Raw genomic sequence first — 24,137 nt, forward strand, 5'->3', positions numbered from 1 at the left:
CAGACAGTTAACATAGTAACTGAATACACAAAAAAACACACAGACAGTTAACATAGTAACTGAATACACCAAATGACACACAGACAGTTAACATAGTAACTGAATACACCAAAAAAAACACAGACAGTTAACATAGTAACTGAATACACCAAAAAACACACAGACAGTTAACATAGTAACTGAATACACAAAAAAACACACAGACAGTTAACATAGTAACTGAATACACCAAATGACACACAGACAGTTAACATAGTAACTGAATACAACAAATGACCTACAGACAGTTAAACCAAATAACACACAGACAGTTAAACCAAATGACACACAGACAGTTAAACCAAATGACACACCCACAGTTAAACCAAATGACACACAGACAGTTAAACCAAATGACACACAGACAGTTAAACCAAATGACACACCCACAGTTAAACCAAATGACACACCCACAGTTAAACCAAATGACACACAGACAGTTAAACCAAATGACACACAGACAGTTAAACACAGTAACATAGATCTGATGTATTGTTATATCTCACTTATTTCTATGGAAACTGTAACGTCGGGAGTGAAATAAATACACTGGAACCGACTGGGTGTACTGATAGTCACTTATACTTTATTGATGTGTAGACGGAAATTTTTATGAGCGGGAACAACCCATAATATTACATAATCACTATAGCAACCTATGAGTGATGTCACAGTGGGGCGGAGCTTATGATTGACAGTTGTAAACCTAGTTTGAACATTACATCCCCTTCCTTGTAGATACTGAGTTAATTGTATGAAACTGATCTGATGTAGGGACTATCGTTCGGTGATCAACAAACAATAATGGATAACAAACAATTTTTGAACTATAACTTCAGAAAACGCAAGTTAGGATAAATAACTCTGCAACAGTTCACTGATAAGAGTTCATGAAAGTTCTAACAGTCCATTGATAGGAGTTCATGAATGTTCTAACAGTCCATTGATAAGAGTTCATGAAAGTTCTAACAGTCCATTGATAAGAGTTCATGAAAGTTCTAACAGTCCTTTGATAGGAGTTCATGAAAGTTCTAACAGTCCTTTGATAAGAGTTCATGAAAGTTCTAACAGTCCATTGATAAGAGTTCATGAAAGTTCTAACAGTCCTTTGATAGGAGTTCATGAAAGTTCTAACAGTCCTTTGATAAGAGTTCATGAAAGTTCTAACAGTCCATTGATAAGAGTTCATGAAAGTTCTAACAGTCCATTGATAAGCGTTCATGAAAGTTCTAAGTAGAGTTCACGAAAGTTCACAGTGTTCAACGTTATTAATACAACAAATTATCAAATACTGCGGTAACATTTACAGATCAAAGATTTTGCGCGGTATTCATTTCCGGGATAATCTGCACAAGATTGGAGTGGATTTCGTAGAGTCATCATCGGCTGGTTTGCTTTGGGATTTATTACAGTCTCTTTGTTGTTGTCATTAATACTGTCCAGTTTAGGGATATCAATCGGAGACGGTGGTGTAGATGTCATGTTTGGTTCGTACTCATACAGGTTGTCATAAGCGTCGTTGTTAGGGTAATTGCTAAGTGTTGACTTATCAAGCTTTTTGTAGAACGATGAATTTCGCGTGACTGCGTGCTCGTCATTCTCGACTGTGATCATAGTGCCTTTCTTACTTGTAACAGTCATCGGGATAGGTTCATATGCGGTGGAGCCTTTTGCTTTGTTGAATGGTCGTTTCACAAGTACTTTGTCGCCTGGTCCGATGTCAGTTGGTTTTATGGTAGACTTGTTGTCGGCCCGGATCTTGATTTTCTGTTTCTGCAGTGAGTCATATTTGCGTACGATTTCAGATACTGGGTCGATGTCGTTTACTTGCGGAAGCTTGTTGCGTACGATGGGTTTTAGGAACAGTGTTGCGGGAGGTACGCCAGTTGTTGTATGAGGCGTTGTGCGGTAGTTGTGCAGGAAGATCTGCAACTCTTTCCTCCAATTCTTTCCTTCTGCTTTGGATGCTTTGATGCACTTCTTAAGCATTTTGACGAATCTTTCTACTTCTCCATTAGCTCTGGGCCAAAGAGGGGTAACTTTGCGGTGTTTGAAACCTAATATACTAGCGAATCGGTCGAATTCTTCACCGTTAAATGGGGGACCATTGTCGGATTTGGCTGTGCCAGGTGATCCAAATGTAGCGAACAGGGTGTTCAGCACTGGTACGACACAACGTGCAGCGGTTGAGGTAACTGGTTCGAAGACTGGAGAACGTGAATAATCATCGATTATCAGAAGTAGCGTTTCTCCTTTTACGCGTGCAAAGTCCATACTGATTTCATCAAACGGATTGTCCGGTAATACAGACATGCAGAGCGGTTCGCGGGTATAGCTCGGAGTAACTATTTGACATGGTAAGCAGGATTTGATTTTGGTTTCCACCATTTTATCCACACCTTACTTTTTCTCGCATGAGTGCTTTTGCCTTTACAATGCCTAAATGTGCTTCATGTGTGATATTTACAGTTCGATCTTGCAGCGAGGTAGGTACTACTATGCGATTTGATTTCAGTATGATGGTGTCAGTACAGGTGAGCTCTTGTTTAACACGTTCATAGCGGGATAGCTCAGATACGGATACATTGTGTGTGGCTTTGTGCCATTGTCCTGATCTGATGGCGGACATAACAGCTTGTAGAGTTGGGTCTTTGGTAGTTGTGGTTTTGATTTCTTGTATCGTTGTTGCTTTCGGTACTGCGTTTTCTGCTACATATGATATGTACTGTTCAGATACATCACTGAATTCGGAGTCAACTTGGTGTCGCGATGCGTAATCTGCGGGGTTTGACTCAATGCCTGGTTGATATTCTACAGCGAACTTATAATGTTGCAAGTCCATTAGCCATCGTTCAAATCGGGCGGTAGGTTTAGATGTAGGGTTATTGAACAGCGAAACTAGCGGTTTGTGGTCGATAACTGTAAACTCTTTACCGTACAGATATAGATGGAATCTCTTGATGGACCAGTATATCGAGAATGCTTCGCGGTCGATTTGCGGATATCTGCTCTCAGTGGCGGTAAGCGGATAACTAGCGAAGTACAACGGTGTAACTTCTCCTGTAGTTTCATCTTTCTGGGTTAAGACTGCGCCTAGACCAATTAGACGGCTGTCAACATATAATGTGGTTGACTTCTTTGGGTCGAAGTATCCGAGAGTTGTCTTCGTTGACAGTGCTAATTTGAACGATTCAAATGATGACTGTTCTTTCTCAGTCCATTGCCATTCAGCATTGTCACAGGTAAGTAATCGGAGTGGACGGGTTATTAATTCAAAGTCCTTGATGAACCTTGAACAAAATGCGGCAGAACTAAGCAGACTGCGTACTTCGGTTACATTGGTCGGTGCAGCGACATTTTGCAGTGCTTCAACTTTCTTTGGGTCTGGCGATATACCTTTGCCTGAGAATACATGTCCGAAGAACAGCATACTCGGCGCACGAAATATACACTTAGGTAGGTTGATTGTGAAGCGATTCTCATGTAGTCGTCTGAAGAGGTGTTTATCATGATCGGCTTGATCAATGCCACCTATATAGATGTCATCGCTGATATTCTTTACTCTGGGTATTCCGCAGATTGCGTCACTAACGATTTTCTGAAATATTTCAACAGCACAGGATAGACCGAAGTTGAGACATTTGTATCGATACAGTCCGGTATGAGTCGAGAATGTGGTTAGATGTCTCGAATCAGGGTGTAACAGAATTTGATGGTAACCTTGATTGAGGTCAATCTTACTGAAAACAGTGCAACCATTGAGGTCTGATACTACGTCATCGATTGTCGGAATTATATGCCGTTCGCAGATGATCGCTTTGTTTACTGAGCGCATATCAACACAAATTCTGATCTCGTCGGGTTTGTGTGGTTTCGGGACTACAACTATTGGTGAAACCCATGGTGTCGGACCTTGTGCGCGTTCGATGATATCATCTCATTCCAGCTGATCAAGTTTTTCTTCTACTTGTTTTCTTACGTGGAAAGGAATACGTCGGTGTGGTTGTGCGATCGGTTTGAAGGTTTCATCAATGTGTATGTGTACTGGTTCACATTTACATTCACCTACGCCTGTGGTTAAACTTGGGAAATTGTCAAGTGTTTCAGGTGTTTGATCAGGCTGTTGGTTGTCTACGGTGTTGATAACTTTGATGAGGTTTAATCTCTGTGATGTCTTCCAACTTAGGATCGAGGTTGATGTACCCTTTGCTACAAGGAATGTTTCTGTCGATGAACCATGATTACTAGTAACTTTCGCTTGAAACTTGCCACTGAGATTTAGCGGATTTTCTGTCATATACGGATATACTCTGGTAGTACTGGTTGTAAGCTGTGGTCTTCGCTTAATACTCATATAGTCTCTATAATTCAAAATGTTCACTGATGCACCAGAGTCAGCCATTATGGAGATAGGGGTACCATGGATATTAACTTTGAATATGGGTTTATTAATCTGTGATTCTCTCACCTCTCCTCCAAATGAATATTCTCTATTGCTGTTTACTTCAACAGTTTCAGCTGGTGTGGCAGGATCTGGTGAATTCTGGTTACTTACTGCTCTGGCATGATGTTTGCTTATTGGTCTGGTATTGGTTTTTTGTGTACCATGGCAAACTTTGGCAAAGTGGTTGATATTGTCACATTTATGGCAGCGTTTTCCTTTTGCTGGACACTCTCATTTGTGTGGGTATTAATTACCACCACATAGTCCGCACTGTTTATTTTGGTTACTGTACCTCAGTATTGGTTTCTTATCGGTTTTGTGTTCGTTACGATATTTAGTAGATTTGTAACGACATTGGATTGTTGTCTCTCGATCTATAGATATAGATATAGTATAGATGTCTAGGTCACCATGGTAATTTTTGCAACAGAAAACACAAACTAAATCATAGCGTCTACCCAATACAAAGACAATGGTCATGATAGTTCACACTCAACTCAATAAAAATGACCAATTATTCAAAACAGTATAATCACTCATTTTTTAATGTCATAACTCAATAACCCTGCATTACTACCACTCTCCATACGCAAATGATTGATGTCATGTGACATATCAGTGATCATCACATGATGTTTTCCATCACATGTAATGTTTACCTTCATACTGAGCTGCAAAGCCTTTACTGTCATATCTTTCAGAACTTTTGAATTCAATCCACAATCTGCTGTCACTGGATTTGATAGTTGACGGTATGTCTCTGCCACAGTACCGACCTAGATATAGAAGTAAATAACATTTATTATCATGTGATAATACTCAATAGGCAATGACATACATCTCAGAGTAAACAGAGAAACAACTGCCCAAAATAGACAAGAAAAAAAGAAATTCTGAGGTTTGGCACTAGATTAACAATATCATAGCTCGTATTTTGTGATATAGAATAGTTTAATAAGAAAAGCAAGAATATCATAGCCAATATGAAGCAAAACACTGAAAAGAAGAAGAAAACACATTGTGAAATTAGCAACTAGTGGCAAATATAATAGAAGAGTTACATGCAAAGATTGCAATCTTGTTTTACACTTCTTACAAAGTACTATCAATAATAGAATTGTTTTAATGAGTGACACTAAACTTAAAGTAAAGCACTTTCTCTATGTGCTAAACTTGTTTATAGCATTCATATCAAGTGCAAAAGTATAATGTTTCAAGTGGTTTATTTTAATACAAGCCTAGCATGTGGCCTTTCTAATGTGGTCAATTAGCAAATGAAACAGTATACTTTTACACTTGATATGGCTGCTATAAATGATTGTGGTACATACAGAAAATGCTTTACTTTGGTGTTATGAGTTGTATAATCTTCCATATGCTGTGATCAGATCTGCTACTGTTTAGTTCATCCTGAGTTGTTATTTCTAGAACTGACAATCAGCAAAATGGTATTGAAGGCATTGATACAACTTTGGAAATTAGAGCATTGCATTTGCTTACATGAAGTGAGCTTCAAATAGAGACAATTTAGGTAAAGACAAAAAGATAAGTGACACAAAACAACAGTGGGTGCCTCTGATATAGAGTGAGAGAATGCTTTATGACTTTGTTTATATCTGTCATGTTCTAAAATAAACTCTCATAGTGTTCTAGGACTATTCATGCTGACTCATTTACTTGACGATGTGTAATGTATAATGACACTAGTACAGTTGTCCTGACCTATAGTGATCTGAGTCCTAACGTTGTACAGTCTAGTTCCTGACCTATTATGAAGATAACGCTAGTGTATAATCAGAATACAGTTTTCAGGAACTTATAGACTAGATGTTACTCTATACAGTTGTATTTTATCTGTAAGAGTTGTAACTTTTAGGAGAGAATTTTCCCGAAGCAATGAAGTTCACTTTCATCTACAATTGACTGAATTTAGTGACAGGAACAGGGACAGGGTAGCCTTTTAATGTTAACACATTTTCAAATTAATGTGCTAGTACCAGCTGATGTAGTTTGACTCTGACTTTGACATAACAAATTTACTACGTAAATAGCAGGCTGTGTTGTGAATTTTACTTGCCCATCCAAGAGCAGAAGTGGTACAGTGTAGATACACATCGCCTGCAGCTCAGATTGAGAGTGGTCTGAGCCTGCAGTGACTTCTTACACTAATCTCAAGTGACTTCCTTTACTGATATAAACTGCTGATAACATTAGATAAGATTGTACAAGACCAGAATAGGACATACCATTACTTGGTAGAGTTGGTCTTTGAATTTTGAAATGTTACATCTTGATTTTGGTGAAAATGAAAATGAGTGGTATGTATTTTTGATTGTGGATTTTTGATTGTGGATCCATCACAAAATAATTGGCAAGAAACAACATGAATACAGGTATATTAGTGTTATCTGTCCGACACAACACACAGCCAAAATGGAATGAGCAATGGGGGTGATATTAAACTTGCATATTCTGACAACAAACTGAGGCCTGTATACCACACAAATACTGTTTGTCTATGTCATACAGTCACAATGTTTCCACCAAAATTGAAGTCATCGTCTTGCAAATCAGAGGATGTAGGATCAAAGCAAAGATGTCGGAATTACATGAACCAAGCGCAGACAACAGTACTTGATCTGGTATAGCATGTTTACAGAAGGTATTGTCTACCCTTGCAAGTCGATGGGAAAGCCAAGGGCAAAGTCAGTTATTTATGTCCGACAAGCAGTTGAGTTTGAAATACTGTAATGATAAATTGATCACATGTCGAGTAATTTTGTTCCAACTCACAACTTTTGAGCATAAACATGAACTATTTTCAGAGGGATGACTTCATTTTGTTAATGTGGTGCTACTAATGTGCGCCTACTGGACAACAAAAATGAATCATTTGAAGTACATGTATGGATAGACACAATTTTTATAATAAAACCATTTCAATACTGATTTCAGTGATCAACAAATAACATGTTATAATTGTAACTTGAATTATAGTAAGATGAAGTTGTTATTGTTGTATACAAAATTGTATTTAATAATTATAATATACTTCATAATATGAGCCTCTGGTATGAGCCACACTGTCCCATTTGATCATTATCACATGCAGTGTCCTAATCAGTAAACAGAGTCATTGGATGTGGGATCCTGTGGTGTTTATACTTTGAATAGTTACCAACACTAATTATATTGCATGTCTCTGCTTGAAACTTGTCTCATTCTTGATTGCCACAAGCAAGCAAGCAACCGAAATGCTCTTATTTCCAAAGTTTTAACTGTTATACCTATGAGAGTTGATCTCTTCCAGTATCCATCTCTTATTTCAACATAGTCATACCAACAGTCTGTACTTGGTTGTATGTCAAAGGCAGTAAAGTTTAGTACAATGATCTCTCCTGGCGTTACAGATATTCTCCAAACACATTTCACACCTCGCTGGTAGTTGTCAGGAAATCCAGGTGATGAGAAATTCCCTGATGTCTCCAGCAATGTCCTACCACATGCTACAAATGATAGAATAAGTCTTTGTAAAAGACATGTACAGTACATACCCCAAATACCTTACTTCTATATGAGATTGTGGCAAGAAATAAACACTAAAAAGTATCTGTAAGTGATAAGCTAAGAACATCTGAACATGCAGTAAATATTGATTTTAATAAAAACAAGTCTTCATGGAAACATCACCCCCCCCCCCCTCCAAAAAAAAGTATTTCTTGTAGTGACTACAACAAATTCTTTAGTTTGTGCATTATGTCACAGGCTGTCAGTTCAAAAAGGACAACTATGGCATGGCCTGTAAGGCAATCAAAAAGATACACTGACAACACCTGAAAGGGTTGTTCATTTCTTATCTATTATGTGTAGATCCTTGATAATTTCAGGAACACTGACATTAATATTTATATTATCTTAATGATTTCAAAATAGGAAGACAGCTATTTGACCCTGAAGATGAAGGTAAAGGTCAAAAGTCAGTGTCTCATTTGAAAGCTCACCAGTTATAACCATGATGAAGGCACTTGAATAGGGTCTCTATCTGTTAAGTGTCAAGAGTTATTGGCCAAAATGTGAATATTTATGACAAATATGGCCACCATTTTGCCATTATCATGGGGTTTGTGAAACGAAGTGATGTGTATATGCAGACTATAGCATCTGACATTTGTACAAGGTTTGGTGGGTTACACTTCCATGGTTGAAAGCAGTCCATGCATATCAGAGATATACATACACACTATTGACAATGATATGGCTATTTGACCTTGAAGATGTAGGACAAGGTCAAAAGTCAATGTGCCTTTAAAAAGCTCATGATTGATAAGATGGGTGAAGATGCTTGAATGAGGTATCTATCAGTTAAACTTCAAGACTTATTGGGCAAAGTGTGATTATTTACGACGAATATGGCCGCCATTTTGCTGTTGTCATGAGGGTTGTAAAACCAAGTGACGTGTATATGCCATATATAACATCTGACATTTGTACCAGTTTTGGTTGAAATTGTAGTAACCCCATTTGGGCTTCGCCCTTTGGGGGCTAAAAAGGTATTCAGCCAAATTTGCATGAGTCAGAAAATAAAGTGACATGCATATGTCCTAAAATGATATGGGACCTTTGTGCCAGGTTTGAATAAAATTGAATATTGCATGTCTGAGAAACGACATATTACAGATGGATGTACACATGGACAGATGCACTGATGGAACCCATTGTAATAGTCATCCCTTTGGGAGACTAATGAAATAGTTGAATCTCAAATCAAGACAATATTTGGGTTGATAATGGATTGTTATTACACCTCACCTCTGTTAAAAGCTGTCATTGGTCAGATTTACACAGATTTTCACTTGTCTATGAATCCCTGATGTTATCTTTGCAATATGTGATCATTTGGCTGTTGCTATGGGCATGGTCTTCTCGCTAGGCATATTTGCATACATTTCTGGAATCTTTATTCACTTGCCTACCCTTCCCAGTTTTCATCTTTACAATATAAACCATCATTTGGATATTGCTATGGGTGTGGTCTTGTTGCTAGTCATATTAACATACATTTTTTTATTCTTTATTCACTTACCTACCTGTCTCTTATCCTTGTAATACATCATTTCACTGTTGCTAAGGGCATAGCCATTGTTGCTAGGGACAGTTGTGGCAAAATGCTTTGAACAAAAACTACAGAAATACCTTCAGAAATATCCCTGCCAAGTTTCAGCCCCATTCACCATGTAGTTTTCAAGATATAAATTTCTGACCAAAAAGAAGATTTTTAGGCCTAATTTGCATACTGCTGATGGGATGATTATATTGTGAATACATCACCATGTATACATCCCTATAGACTTCACCATTATATTTTATCCCAATCTGCTCAGTAGTTTTGAATGACAGATTTTTAACCAAAAACGCACATTTTAGCCCTTATTTCCATATGACTGATGAAATCATCATATCAAGAATACATCTTAATCTAAACACCCTTATAATGTTCCCACCATATCTTAGCTGCATCTGCTCAGTAATTTTGGAATAAAACGACACATTTTTAATAGCCCTAATTTGCATATCATTGATGGGATTATCGTGTCATAAACAGTTCTTAAAACTGAACACCAACAACAACTGTAACCACCAAATTTCAGGCCAATCTGCCCTGTAGTTTTGGAGTTTAAGTGTTTTGACCATAAATCACATTTTTTGACCCAAAACGCACATCTCTGATTCAATCATTTTCATTTGAACAATTTCCCATCTACACACCTTAAGTAATGTCCCCACCAAATACCAAGGCAATCAGTCTGGCGGTTTATGACTTTAAGTCAATTACAGACACAGGCACACATCCTCACATACACACACATTTCACCATGCCTATAGCACTACTGAACGTCGATTCAGTTGTGCTAAAAACCACTTACCAGGACATTTATACAATTTATTTGCTTGTCTGATATCTCCTTCACTGAGTCTTTTTCGTTGTCCAATCTCTGGTCTTACAAATGTTACAGGGTCTCTCTTCGCTAAGATTGTATCCAGCCACATTCCCCTTGAGAACGTACTCCGGGCATAATGCATTATACTATTATAATCATAGGACTCTCCTAAAGAGTTTATTTCTGTAGCATCTAACTTTTGAAAGTTATAATCTTGTCCTGTGAAATAGAACATAAGAAACAGATTAATAGACATTACTATTAGCCATCATTCATCCTATTGCCCTCAGGCAGATGTGAGGTGTGGACACTACTTCCGCTGTGTGGTACCACATGGCAGGAAGTGACATAAGGACTCATGAAAAATGTAACTTCTAGAGTTACAACATATAGACAAATGCATGTTCTTGTGGCAAGTTGAGGGTGCTTTTATAGGGAGCAGTAAAGTAAAGGTGAAGTCATTGAGGACTTCAGTCTATTGAGCGCTGTACACCAAGGAATGAGCATCGATTTTTCATTTTTTTATGCTTTATGCGTGTATTTTAGGCAAGTCTCCTTTTTCACTACTACTTTTTAGGTATAAAGTAACAGATCATGCAGATGTTTTATTTGTGTGTACTTAGTCAGGTTTAAGCCATTACAAGTTAGGGTTTACACTTTTCCAGAGCTAAGATTTTCCCCTAGGAAGGGTTTTTTATCTCTGGTTTCTCACTGTTGCTGAGGGCATGGTCATGGTTGTTAGGGCCAGAATGTTTTCAACAATAACTGCAGTATAATACCTCCAGAAACATCCCCACAAAGTTTCAACCCATTCACCTTGCAGTTTCAAAATGTTTTTGACCAAGATTGAGATTTTTGGACCTAATTTGTTATGAATACAGCTTCATCTACATATCGCCAGATGCATCCCCATTAAATTTCAGCCTAATCTGTTCCGTAGTTTTGGAACTATATATTTTTGACAAAAAAGACAAATTTTTAGACCTAATTTGCATATCACTGATGGGATCATCATAGTTTCGGAATTTTAGATTTTTGACCAAAAAGATACATTTTTAGCCATAATTTGCATATCACTGATGGGGTCATCATGTCAATTTGTCATGAACAGTTCTTAATATAAACACCCTTAGAACGTTCCACCCAAATTTCAGCCTAATCGGCTCAGTAATTTTGGAATTAAAGATTTGACCAAAAAGACACATTTGTCTACCTAATTTGCATATCACTGATGGGATCATCATGTCATGACCAATTCTTAATCTAAACACCTCTAAGAATGTTACATCCAAATTTAAGATTGATCTCCCCAGTAGTTTTTGAGTTTTAAGTTTTTTAAGCAAAAATCACATTTTTTTACCCAAATCACACACTGGTTGTAAGATCATTTTGATTTGAACAATTTCCCAACTAAACATCCAAGGTAATATACCAACCAAATATCATGGCAATCTGTCTTGTGGTTTTTGACACACACACACACACACACACACACACACATTTCACCATACCTAAAGCACTATTGAATCTTGTGCTAACAAAAGCACATGGCAAACTTACCAGGCTGTATGTTTTCAGTTTGTATAGTTACATGGCCATCTCTGTCTGGTCTAGTATGTTCATGCCAAAAACCAACCACATGGCCTAACTCATGAACAACAACGCCAAATTTATCACAGTTTTTACCAATAGAAATTCCCTGGGCTCCATTTCCTCTTCTGCCAACATATGAACAGCACCTACATAAATAATATTTTAAAATCACAATATCATTCTTGGTATTCATATGATATAGTAACTGAACAAGTTACAAATCTTTTTGACATGATTTGAACATTATGTTGTGGCATTTTATATGTAATGAATGGCTTTATAAGAACACTATGGGGACTGTGAATGTGACTATGATGATCATTTCATATTCATAAAACCTGTAAGTATGATGATCACATGATCAAAATAATGTTATGAATTTACTTTTGCCTCTGAAAAATTATATGTTAAATTCTGAAAATATATTCTGAAGGTAAAACAAGGATTGTAACTTGGCATCTTTGCCAGAGCTGGGAAGATTAAAACCATTAGTCGTTTCTTAAATATCAGCAGATGCTTTAAGTTAAGTACTGTATTCCTAATGAAGACATGCCTAAAAAATGCAATAACCGAGTAGGCTTACGAGCATCAATGCATGTCAGCCACAGTTGTTAAAAACACACAAAAGGTACTGGTATTGTGATAGTACTAGATAGGAAATGTTCCTTCAGTTGGTAGTTGTGCAGTAGAGTGTTTCTCATCCAATTTATAGTGTTTCCCTTTTGCTTATCAAATTTGAGGTGTCATGAGTGATACAATGTTCCTTCTTTATAAATGCAACAAAAAATTCAAAGGCAGCGTCTGTTATATGGAGTAATCCAGCAGTGTGGAATTGTTAATAGTCAATAACAGACAAGGTATCCTAATGTAGAGTACTCGTGTGTCAAGTAGTATGTCCAAACAATACTTTCTAGTAAGTTTTGTTCCACTCTTGATGTGGCTTCCTGACCTCTTTATTAGCACAACTGAACTGAGGTTCAGTAGTGCTAAAGGGATCGCCCGGTGTCTGTCTGTCTGTCTGTCTGTCTCTCTGTGTGTGTGTGTGTTTGTAAACAACTTAAAGTCAAAAACCGCTGAACTGATTGCCATGATATATGGTGGGTCCATTACCTTGGGAGTCTAGTAGGGAAATTGTTCAAATCAAAATGATCTTACCACTGGTTTGTGATTTCGGTCAAAAAATGTGATTTTTGGTCAAAAAACCTACTGGGCAGATTGGGCTGAAATTTGGGCGAAACATTCTTCAGGGTGTTTTTACTATGGATTGTTCATGATATGATGGTCACATCAGTGATATGCAAATTACGCCCTGTGAATGACTGTAAGAACCCAATGTTTTCGATCTCTTCTGCGCCCTTAAGATGGCCGACATTGGAGGGCATCCCCAAGCAATCAGTACGACTTTGTTGTTAAGGTGCATCAGAAATCCGAATATACCCAAGTCACAGTTGTTTATACAAACCACCTGGTTTCTATTGTTAACTTGTTAGAAAAGGTGACTGTAGTTATTGGTCGATTTTCCTCGAATCAAAGCTATTCTCCATATTGACGTTGACATGGTATGCTCCCATTGCTTACTCAGTTGTATACGTACGTTTGGGTGGGTTATGACAGCCTAGACGTCGTATTTTGTCATCATCCTGTGCATACTTTCATATCGATTCTGTTGTCTTTGTTCTACTGTCATTGCATGTTGACAGCTTTAATTCATTTCTTTCTTGCTCTTTTCTGGGTTTTACAGCTTACAGAAAATTTTTATAAATTTGACTTTGGTTCACGTTCTTGCAATCAGCTGTTTTATGGTTATTTTTGTACAGCTGTTACGGACTTTAGACTGTGATATTTCGTTCCCTTTCTTAAGTTTGCTATATATTTTGTATATAGTAACTAGTGTATTCGTCACATGTTCTGTTGCTCCATGATTCTGAGTGTCTTGTCAGTCTGCTTTGCTGAGGTCAATACTCAGAAAACTGTGACCTTTATTTATTGTTTTTATTAGACAGCTGGATTCTTAATGTCTTTTATTTTGACCAGAAATTTCACTTTTTTGAGTCAATGTTTGTTAAGCCATTCTTATTTCTTCTAAATGACACCGTGCTTGTAAACTTTGTCTTGATACCGGTAAGGAAGCCAGCAAAAGTTTGTTAAAAGACACATAGGAACCCAAACTACTTGGTTCAAATATCCGACTAGTCATTTTGGAGTCAGTAAATATTGAAGATTACAAGTTAAATTTCTCTATTTTTGACTGTTAAATCTGTAATTATGGGTTCATACTTTGGTGATCAGCTATAGTTATTGCAAAGTGTGACCCTTGTTCATTTTGGAGCTCTTTCAATTGTTTTTCTTTCTGGTTATACTAGAGAAGTAGTGACCATTCTTTCTTCAATACTTTGTTTATTCAGTTTCTTCTAAATCCAAGTAAGTATTTATTGATTACACGTAACAAAACCCTGGGGATTTGTTAAAGGTACAAATAAAATAAAATTGGGAAAAAAAAAATCATAATAATAGCACTTATAGGCTTTTCAAAAGTAACATTACACATCATAATAAAGACTACAAAACAAAACAAAACAACAACAATAACTATTCAACGAGTTGAAACATAATATTAATGAAAAAATAATAATGAAGGGTATTTAGACATTTCAAATTATATATTATGAGTATTTTGTAGGTGGTGCTCCCTTTTTATATTACTAAGTTTGATATATTTTCCAAGTGCGATAATTAGAGTTTTGTTGCTCATTATTTCTTTAAATTGTTGTTCTTCTGTCAAGTTTCTGTAATTATTAATATGTTTAGCAGCTTCACTAAAGAGGTCATGCCTGAGTAAATTATACAGGGGACACTGTAATATAAAGTGTTTTTCATCTTCTACAAGGGTTGAGTTGCATATTTTACATAATCTGCTTTTAGCTGGTATTTTGTGATGACGGCCCTTTTCAATTTCAAGTTTGTGGTCAAGTACTAGTCTTCATATTTGTGACTTCTTGGTCACAACTAATTATTTCTCATGTATCATTTTGGTGATGAGGAATAGTGAAACATCTTAGTGAACTTATTGATGGCAGCCAGGTTTTCAGGTTTTTGTGTTCTGATGATCTGTTGCTAAACTTTCAAAAGATAAAGGTAATTGCCCTAAAATTTAGTGCTAACATTTTGAACTGTTTCCTCTTGAGGGGTTCTTTCCTATTTTAGTTATAGTTTCTAAATTTATTTTTTATCTCTTGCAGGATCCCAGTCATACATAAATTATTATTATAGTTGCTGTGATGTCATGAGAACTCCATTCGTATACTATTTGCTTTGTTCTATTTTTGTTCTGTTCTGTCATTTTTTTCCCTGATGGTAGTATTGGTGAAAAAAATAAAATGTAGTGAAAATCCTACAAGTGAACTAAATTCTGTTTGCAAAGAGAACAATACTTACAATATGAATATTAACATTGGTGTCAAATGGTTGATATACATACCATATCTCTTCTTGAAGTTTACACAGTTTACACAGTGTAAACTTCAAGAGAAGAGATATGTATATCAACTATTTGTCTTTACTGTTAACTAAACTTTGGCAAACATGTTCAATTTGAAAATTTACAGCTTCACGTTAACTTTACATGGTGAATTCCTCCATGATAAATTCTGTGGCCACTAACAGGTGCTGAAATACCTGACATAGCATTCCATGAACTGGAAAGTTGCATTATTGAAATCTACACAAATAAAATATCACATGTTTTAGGGATGATGTATTCTGTTTCATCATATTTTGTGGTACTCACGTTGAACTAGCTAATCTGAGTGAAAAAATAAACCAAATGCATCCAACTTTTAAATTTCATGGGAAAGCTCAGATCTACGGAAGTAACATATCTTGATTTTACAATCCACAACAGTCAATGATACCAACAACACAATGTGTTGGATTTTAAAACTCATGTTAAACAAACTGACACATTCCAATATTTACACAGGCAATCATGCCACAGAGACTTATTTTTTTAAAGGGTTCATTAGCATGTGGAAGTAGCTCTCTGTACAGCAGATCGTGGCGACAGGGTAGGACGTACATTTTATGGCTTTTCAGCCGTAAGTGTTGGGGGAATTTCAAAAAATCTGTTCAGTAAATAATCAGTTGTTGGGAATCACAATTCTTGTGTATATTTTGGTAAGGGGGTCAGAAACATTGGAATAGCTGTTTCTCCTCACTGACTGTGCAGGGCAGACTGACAAACAAGCACTTTGACATGTGCAAATAAAACACTAATAAAAAGTTCAAAGCCAATCTCGCCCAAAGAACTTCATGCTTTGTCAAAAATCAGTTGAGCAATCGCTATCTGTGTATCTTAACCCTGACATTGTTTCACATTCATAAAACCTCATCAAGTTTAAGCTACTGTAGCTTGGAATCCATGCTGTTTTTCTCCTATCTCCTGTAGTGAGCATATGTTCCATGGTTATCTGTGGCTTTCATGAAATGCCTTCCTGTATAGGAGTAATATTAACTAGTTGAGTCATCTGCCAGTGGTACCCATCTATAATTGTTTAAACTGTTCAACTATCAGCATGGTACTATGCTAAAAATTCACTCACTTAAAGGAATGAAAAACTTGTTCTTGAGAAGGTCAAAGGTTAAAGGTTAATGCTCCTGGGTATTGAATTAAAGAAGGCGTTGCTTCAGTACTTACCCACATGGCTTATATGTGAAAATAATATAGTCATGATGTACGCGAGGGTCCCGTTCAACAAAAGTGATGCATGTATAATTTTCCCAGTGTCTCATTGCCTGCTTGAACATTGCTCTCTGTGACCCTGTTAAATTGGAAAAACAACTATTTTAATACATGTTACTAATACTTTGCAGTAAGTGGGTGCAAAGGCTCAAAAAGGCCTGTTGATAAAGGGAATGAACACAACTACATGTGCAGCTTCTAACCATAACATTGCAGGTGTTAGTAAAACTTACTCAATTCAAAATTACAATGAACATCAATTGAACCTTTCAGGTCACATATACTAGTTGTTTCAACACAATATTATGCAATCCAAGTATGGCAAGAATATGATTTACCATGATGATTGACAATGACATCATTACAAGTGCTAAAAATGCAAGTTTAAAAAAAAAATTATTTCAATGAGTGTGACCAACAAATTTCTCACTTAACCTGCATGTTTTCTGAACAAGGCAGGCCTGGTTACATGGCCAGGGTAGTCATATTTGATATTCAACCCTCATGTAATAATATATTGCAAATCAATTAAGGCATGAAGTGGTAAAATGACACTGTGCTTCTGTCTTGACTCTATGTGACAACTGAATGACCTTGTCATTTATAATTTGTGTAACCTCCACAGACATACAGTGATCATATAGTATACAAGTTCTCCAAAATAGACAATCCTTTCAGTAATGTCCATACCAAATACCAAGGCAACTGGTCTATGTTCACACACACACACATACTTGCCCTTGCCCATAGCATTACTGAACAAGTCTTCGTAGAAAAAACACTACCCCCTCCACAAAAAATTTACTTGGTGTTAATGGATGACCTAAATGCATCGTTTTAAATGGCCATGCTTAAATATCAGAATGTATGCAATATGAAAGAAATAGCTTGATTTTGATAATTGACTCTGAAGGCCAAGGTCATATGCACATAATATGGGGTAGACACTAAATGGCATTGCATTCTCTTTGTATGATAGTTTTTTGGAGTTTAGCAGTAAATATTGATTTTTAACTACAAATGACAACAGTTCAATGAAAAGTTATATGTGCACCAAAAGTAATGTGTGTATATATTGATAAGGGTGACCCTATCTTTTCTGTTTCTTATTACCTGACCAACCAAAATTTTCAGCTCTGACATCAAAATACATTTTTTCATTGTTTTCACCCGCCTCTAATATTTTGTGGAACAGCGCCATCTCTAGTAAGAATAAGCAAGTGTCTGGACTGTTGAAATCATCTACAGTCATGGTAGTGGCAACAACACTTGTTCACAAACAGAGCATTTCTTTCATGACGGAAGTTATTCAAGTAGAAGGAGGGTTTTCAAGCCAAATGTAGAGAAGCTGCGAAAGTTCCTGTTACCAGGAATCCAATAAAAAGAAGATAGACAGGAGTTATACTCTCGGTCAAAGGTCAATGTTTAGAAATATAAGGGTAGACACTTTAATCAAATTAGTGTAGCCTCCATGTACTAATGTTTTTGAGTTAATTGATAAATAATGACTGTTCACTACAAATATGGCTGCCATTGATATGAGCACCAAATATTAAGCATTGTGTATGTTTATTTGATTCTGCACGATCTTAATTAGCCACACATAATTGCTACAAAGTGTCTGCAATATGTAAGTAATAGCTTAATTTTGATGGTCTATGAATAGAGTCTATGATTGAAGTTGTTCAGTTATGCAGTATTAAATATAGTGATTGTTTTACTACAAATATGGCTGCTATTCAGTAACAATTACATGAGCACCAAAACTAATGTTTATATATACTTTTCTTCAATATTACTTGTAAATATAATTTAAAAGAAATTGGCAATATATAAACACTACAATGTGTCTCTGAAAATGCTCCCATATATCTTTGTATGATCCGTAGATGTAGCAAATTTCATTGAATTTGGTGCAGCCGTTCTGCATGTAGAGCCCCATTTATAAAATCATTAATTATGCAAATTAACATTAATTATGCAAGCCACTCCCACCAAAAACTATCAGTACAGTGACTGCAATACACTCACTCCATTCATTATAAAGTGCAGCCATTCTACATTACATTATAATAACAAAACTTAGTTAAATATGCAATGGACCAATTAATTGACTCAATACCATCATATCTTTGCTCGGTCAACATACGTTTATCAACTTTCATCAAATTTGGTACAGCCATTCTTGGTATAGGCCCTACTTCACAGCACTAAATTTCATTAAGAACTATCATATCTCTGTATGATCAATATCTGTGGCAAGTTTCATCAAACTTAGCAGTCTTTCTTGGTATACCCTACCAGTAGAGTAGGCCCTAATTGCCAAAGTTTGTCAATTATGCAAATAAGCAATTAATTGACAGCACTAAATTTCATTAAGAACTATCATATCTCTGTATGATCAATATCTGTGGCAAGTTTCATCAAATTTGATAAAGTCCCTCTGGATGTATAACCTGATTTACAAACATTCATTAATTATGCAAATTAGCCCTTAATTAACTTGAGACAAGTTAACGACTTTCAGTGCTTTTTACCTCCCATAAGAGGAAATATTGAAATGGCAATGTCTGTGTGTGTGTGTGTGTGTGTGTGTCTGTCTGTCTGTCTGTCTGTCTGTCTGTCTGTCTGTCTGCCTATGTTTGTGTGTGTGTGTTTGTTTTTTTAAAAACGGCTGCCTCAATTATAATGAAATTTGGTACATATAATGTTAGGGGTAATGGCTAGAACTGATTAGTGTTTGTACAAGATCTGTTCATGTTAATTAGGTCAATTTGCATATCAATGAAATCAGGTAATTAAGCATTTTCTTAAAAACTACTGGCTTAATTATAGTGAAATTTGGTACATGTAATGTTAGGGGTAATGGCTAGACCTGATTAGTTTTTGAACAAGATTTGTTCATGTTAATTAGGTCAATTTGCATATCAGTGACATCAGCAATATCTTGTTAGTAATTATGTTATATCTTTGGAATGCATACTTCAATTTCACTATAATTTGGTACATACATGTACGTTAACCAGGGCTCGAAATTAACGCCGGCCTTTCTATCATTTTCGAAATTATGCTCAAAATTGCTAAAAGGCAGATTGCATTTATCAAAATACAACTGTCTTGACCAGTTTATAACTTTAAATCAGTCGTAGCATCATTCATGACCTTGGAAGATGTTCTTTGTTATTTTGTGCATGTGCAGTACATGAAATTCTCACAGCTACACACAACATAGTCCTCATCATCTGGTCAGGGCATCCTCCACACCTCTCTGTTCTGCATCATGTTTGGGAGCTCCTTTCCCGTGATGCCAGTGTCTGCTTCCAGTTGCTAGATGTAGGTTGTTGCTGGGTGGCCTCTTCTTCTGATTAGGTTGCCAGAAGAGGAGGTTTGTGATTTCGATATAGTCATAATGCCATGCAATGTTTGTTACTAGCTTTAATTATGTCATAAACACAGATTTCTTGCATGAATGTTACAAAAATCCTATAAAATGACTCAAAAGGAACGGTGATAGCAGATCATTTCAATACTTTCAATGTTGGAATGTTCGAATGTAAGTTTGTTGGTGTCGACACTTTGCAACGTCTTGCTATTGATAATAATAATAATAATAATAATAATAATAATAATAATAATAATTTATTCTCAGAAATCATATTATTAAATCATATGAATAAATTATAACAATATACTCAATATACAAAGTTGAAAAGAGAAAAAGACTGGAAATAGTTGAATTTAGCAACTAATCGAGTTCAGCCTCATTACCAAGTGTACAGTTAGCAAAAATAATTTAAGTGACAACTGTTTCTGTTATGCAATACATATACTTAGAAAATATCAGATATGGAGAATAAGTACAGTGAAAGAAAAAACATATATATAGAAATAAAGATAACCACAATTTCCAACAGTAACAACACTTACAAGTTACAGAAGAAGTGTAATATATACTGTACTCCAAGGTCAACCAAGATAGTCTTAATTCTCTGCTTATAGCTAAAATGATGTAGGCTTGGTGTTTCACTCATGGGAGAGTACGTTTTTGACACAGAGCTAGACATATTTCAACTCTAGACTTACAATCACAGAGACACTATAAAGTATAAACACCTGAACCTTTGCCCAATCACATTGAACGCTGATCATGCTGATAAGCAGTGCTGTTCTATTACATGCAGTAAAACATTACTCATGGACTTGAAATTTTTAATGGCTTTCATTGTTTATTTTCTAACTGATAATCAACATTTCAACTTGCCTATTTCTACATCCCCACTGTGTACAGCACCTATGTAATTGTTTGTTTTGCATTAGAAGTTGTCTGGGGATGTACATTAAATGTCAAGTCACAATTTTGTACACATGCATGGCATGTTACCGACGTTTACAGTATCACTTTCTACAGTAAATCCCAAAGGAATACTTTTCAATCAGTGACATGTAAAAATAATTCCTCTACCAAAGTCCTGCACACTGATGACAATCACCCAAGTGTTACATACTAAAATTCAAATTGGATAACTTGAAAAGATGCCATTTTTTTAGTATGAATGTAAACACTCCTGATTATATCATGAAATACTTAATAGTAAAGTTACAGTGTCACTGTGAATGTAAAAAATGTCATTTTTATTATAATACTAATCATCTATTGCACCTCTAGAGACATATAATGTTTGGGCACATGGTTGAAAAATTGTTTTCAAAACATGAAGAAAAGCGATAAAAAACAAGCTGATATTCATGAAATTAACAATCTGTATCTCTCTACTTTTTGATTGCACTCAATTTGGTTATCATAGGTTTGGTTGGTTACCATGCTTACTTAATGGAAAACTCCATATGAAGTGAATGACCACTATGCCACAGTGACATACTATATATAACAGCCAAATGTACAAAAAAATTGGGCAGGTAGAAATTGTAGTTGGGCATGTAATTTTCAAAGTTACCTGCTTGGGCAGGTGGGCAAGAAAATTAATTTCAAGTTCTGGTTAACCATGGTGTGGGAATTACTATTGCATCATAATCAACGGATTAGTGAGCCGTTACATTAATTAATCATTTTCATTCAAATTTAATACAACTGAAAATAACATTTTCTGCCAAATTTCCCCCAATTTTGACCATTTAGTCAGTATACAGAGTTTTGTAGGAACATAAATGTTGGTATTTTGAATTTTGTTTGTAATATAAATATTTAGTTTATTTGTGATATGTCAATAAATAAACAACCCATGTTTGTTTTATTAATATTGTATTACTTTAATCCATATTTCGGTTGTGTATGTGACATTTCAGTTTATGTATTTACAAGTATGATGTAGAAAATTTATTTTCCATTCAAATGATACCTTATTTTTTTCAAAAATATGCAACTCTGAGTATTTTTATATCAGTTTGATAACATAACACTCACTCTCACCTTATGTTAGTGAGGGGCTGGTGGAGAACAAACAACCCCATGAGGCCAGTGGTGGTGAAAGGGTTAAAGCCTGTTGGTATACTTTTTAATTTTAATGGGTAATTTGCATAATTAATGATTTTCGGTAAATAGGCTATATCTTAAGAATGCAAACTTCATATTTCATTTAACTTGATATGGTCATCAACCATAAAAAATCAGACATTTTGATGTAGTTTTTAATTGCGATGTGTAATTTCCATAAGTAATCATCTTGATAATTGGGCAATATCTTTAGAATGCATTGTCTGACTTTACATTTCAGAAAATTTAGTAAATGCTAAAGACATGCATGCATCCGTTAAAGCTTTATAATGTAACTTATAAGCTAAATGGTTAATTTGCATAATTAATGATTTTTTTTTTATAATGGGCAATATGTTAACTATGTAAGCTTCAAACTTCATACAGTTTCGATTCATTAACTTTTCAATACATCATGTATGATAGCTATATCTTAAAGGTTTGCATTCCAAGAATGTGTGTAGGCCCAAAAATCTATGGTTTTGCCCTTACAGGAGGTATTCAGTTTAAATCTGGTTAAGATTTTTTGTGATATAGTGAAAAAAAGTAGAAATATTAAACTTACAATTCTGGAACAATATAATTCTTTCAGATTTGTGCACCTTACATGAAAATAATAAGTGAAACTCATCATCTATCTCATTATTATTGCATCTATGACAGATTCTTTCATTTAAAGGTAATCTTGGTGTATCTTTTCTTCCTATTTCTATACCCAAATTATAATCACTTAATCTAAATTTTGACAAATTTCTACATAGGGTAAAATCTAATACATTATTTTGTAAGTAGTCTTCAAACTTAAATTTATTCTTGAAATTCTATAAGTATGCAATTTGTTACCACTTCCATCTTTCCTTGTATCGTTGAATAAATTTGTTCTCCAAGCGATCAAATATTAATTAGATAATTTGTGCTGTATTTTTTGTTTAACTAATGATATGATTTAACTTCAAATGATTTGAATAGTTTACTATGATTGTAACTTCCTAAATTCTGATGAACAAAACTTGCCCTGGGTGAATTTATATTTAGTATTTACTTTCAGTGCCTTTTACTTGGCAAACTATTTGATCTACTCCAATATTTAAATACAGACATGTGAAGACTAATCTTTTAAATGACAGTCAAATCTAACTCAGCTCTAATTCCTTCAAATGTTTTACTCTCTAAAATTAACCTGTAATAAGACATACATAATCTTTCCAGACAGTTACTAACATTTTTAATTTCAGTTTCCCAAATGAATCATATGAAAGAATTGGTACGATTAAACTATCAAAGATGTAAATCAAGTTTTTGATTTAACATTTCCTCATGTAATGCAGACTTTTTGATATAAAATATTGCTTTCATTGCCTTGTTTTTCAGGTTTACTTGATTTTGTGTAAATTTTCCATTTCGCATAAAAATTACACATACATATGCATATACTGCCTAACTGCTTCAATTACATTATTCTCCAAATAAAATGACTGATTTGCAATGAGACGATTACCCTTATTAAAGATCATTGTTTTTACCTTTTTAGTGTTTACAGAAAGACCCCAGTATTTACTAAATGAGTTTAATTTATTTAGACAATTCTGTAAATCATCTGGAGATTTTGACATCAGAATTAAATCATCAGCATATAATTATAACCAACAATTTACTTTCACATCACCCATTTCAATTGGAGAATCTGAAATATCACCAAAAATATCTGGCAGATCATTAAGAAATATATTTAAAATACCACCAATGGCGTTGTAGCACAACTGTACAGTTTTCCATGCTAACAATAGGTGTTCATTTGCTGAATGACTATCCAGTTGCCTATCCAACCATGTTGCTATCTTTGCGATATACGCAATCATTTGGCTGTTGCTATGGGCGTGGTCATGTTGTTAG

At 35.3% G+C, this 24,137-nt stretch overlaps 1 protein-coding gene across 1 annotated transcript in view; it reads right to left on the bottom strand.

The window, feature by feature from the left end:
• The window catches only part of LOC144452364 (tolloid-like protein 1), a 115,036-nt gene that overhangs the window by 64,541 nt on the left and 26,358 nt on the right, over positions 1–24,137 (bottom strand). The window contains exons 3-7 of the mRNA XM_078143457.1: positions 16,709–16,832; positions 11,983–12,161; positions 10,408–10,641; positions 7,771–7,989; positions 5,143–5,259 (exon numbers count right to left, since the gene is read on the bottom strand). Of these exons, the coding sequence (XP_077999583.1) occupies positions 5,143–5,259; positions 7,771–7,989; positions 10,408–10,641; positions 11,983–12,161; positions 16,709–16,832 (873 nt within the window). The remainder of the gene's footprint in view (positions 1–5,142; positions 5,260–7,770; positions 7,990–10,407; positions 10,642–11,982; positions 12,162–16,708; positions 16,833–24,137) is intronic.

The sequence above is a fragment of the Glandiceps talaboti genome, chromosome 22, assembly GCF_964340395.1.
Source record: "Glandiceps talaboti chromosome 22, keGlaTala1.1, whole genome shotgun sequence".
NCBI lineage: Eukaryota > Metazoa > Hemichordata > Enteropneusta > Spengelidae > Glandiceps > Glandiceps talaboti.